General features: G+C 32.2%; 1 protein-coding gene across 1 annotated transcript; it reads right to left on the bottom strand.

The window, feature by feature from the left end:
- Nucleotides 1–549: 549 nt before the first annotated feature.
- LOC131067339 (antimicrobial peptide 1-like) lies at nucleotides 550–858 on the bottom strand. Its single transcript, XM_058002299.2, has one exon. The coding sequence runs from the start codon at nucleotides 856–858 to the stop codon at nucleotides 550–552; it is 309 nt and encodes a 102-aa protein (XP_057858282.2).
- Nucleotides 859–1,811: the final 953 nt, after the last annotated feature.

Genomic DNA, 1,811 nt, shown 5'->3' with positions numbered 1-1,811 from the left:
GATCTTAAATAAATTTGATTAAAAAATTATTTCAATTATAAAAACTAAATACACAATTTTGTAAAAATAGCAATCTTTAATAAATTTAATTAGAAAACATGAAACAAAAGTTCTGCTGAATTTTAGATTTTAAATAAACTTCAACTGAAAACCCCTAATTGTAAATGCCAAATCTTCTGAATCATGAAACGACGATAAACCCTTATTATATAGTGCGGAATTATTTATCAATAATTAAGATGAAACCTTTAACTACAAAGCCCACATTTGATGAAGACATAATCCTTCAGTTATAAGGCTGAGATACAAATCTGCATAAATTTGACTTAAGACAAATTATAAAAGCCAGATTCAAATTCCCCCTAAACTTAGCTCTAAAGATGCATTTCACTCGTAAAGACGAGATGCAAATTTTATGAAATTTAACAAACAAAACCTAAATCCGAAAACAACACAACTAAAAACCCACAAAACTCCATGTTTACTCATTCTAACATTCATCGTTGAATGGGTATGGTAGCTAAGCTTTTATTATGGATTAAGCATACATTATGAGCACTGGATGAAGACGCTACTCCAGGGAATACCAGTGCAGCCGCTTGCACTGTTATCAAACTGAGCATCTGCTGTGCCCTGACAACTCGGAGCACTATAAACAAAGGCACTTTGTCCTTCGTATACAAACTCATATCCTGCCTGGAATGAAAAGTTGGAACACCCACAATCACTGTAACGGAATGCCTGGGTATTACACCCAGGCCCTGACCACACGGTAAAATGACTACCCACAGAAGGCTTGAGAAACAATAGCCATACAAGCAATACTCCTATGTATTTCAAAGCATTAGTTTTCTTCATGATGTTTCAATCAAATGTAGCTATACCCAACAAATGTTTACATATGCAGCTGAATGAGTTGTGAGTTCTATTTATAAAGGAAAAATTGGTTTCAAGTAGTTCTTGTTGTTCGTAACGTCAAGATAGAGATTGGATCAGTTTATAGTTGGCTGCAATGAAAAGATCCCAAAAGTGCAGGCCCTTCTGCGCTTCCGAGGCCTGCAACAAGAGGTGTCGTTTCTACAGATCTGTATCCGGGAACATTTTTTTCCATAAAGGTTTGGATTAGATTTTGCTTTATATGTTAGCCTCTGGATGAGAAATTTGTTTCTCGGTTTTATAATGCATCGTTTCATCCTATGTTCCTTTTTGGGTTTTTTCAACCCTTTGTTCCAGCCGGCGAATAATATATTTTAACTAATCAATCAATTACCTAGGTTAATTCTAGTACATTTTGGTAGTCAAGAGAGGAGCCAATGATTTTGAAGTGGTTATCTAGAATTATGTAACATCTTATTTTATTTTAGAAGCTTGTGGATCGATGTTTATTTACAATTGAGATATGGAGGATTGAATCGTCATATAACTTATGAATATCATATTTAGTGAGAGGTATTCTAAAAATATTTTTTTAAGATTGTTCCGAAATTTTATTGTTAAATTCGTAATAGTATGTTTATATTGTTGTCTATTTATAATTGAAATGCGGAGGTGTGACTGATCATATGATTTAGCACATATCATATTTAGTGAGAGGTAACTTTAAAAAATAAAATAAGACTTCATCATAATTTTATAGTTAAATTCCTAGTAATTAAAGGAAGGAAATGTTATGCGTTCTTAGAACAACATCACATTCTTATTTTTAAATTAAAATTTATGTGCAACGTATATAATCTTGGTACCCTTTGGTATCCATAAAGCTTGTTTTATATAACTTTTGTATCTAATATAAATAATGTCATATTAAGCCT

Source organism: Cryptomeria japonica, chromosome 5 (genome assembly GCF_030272615.1).
Source record: "Cryptomeria japonica chromosome 5, Sugi_1.0, whole genome shotgun sequence".
NCBI classification, from domain to species: domain Eukaryota; kingdom Viridiplantae; phylum Streptophyta; class Pinopsida; order Cupressales; family Cupressaceae; genus Cryptomeria; species Cryptomeria japonica.
The sequence above is the reverse complement of the archived record's forward strand: the minus strand, read 5'-3'. Positions and strand labels throughout refer to the sequence as shown.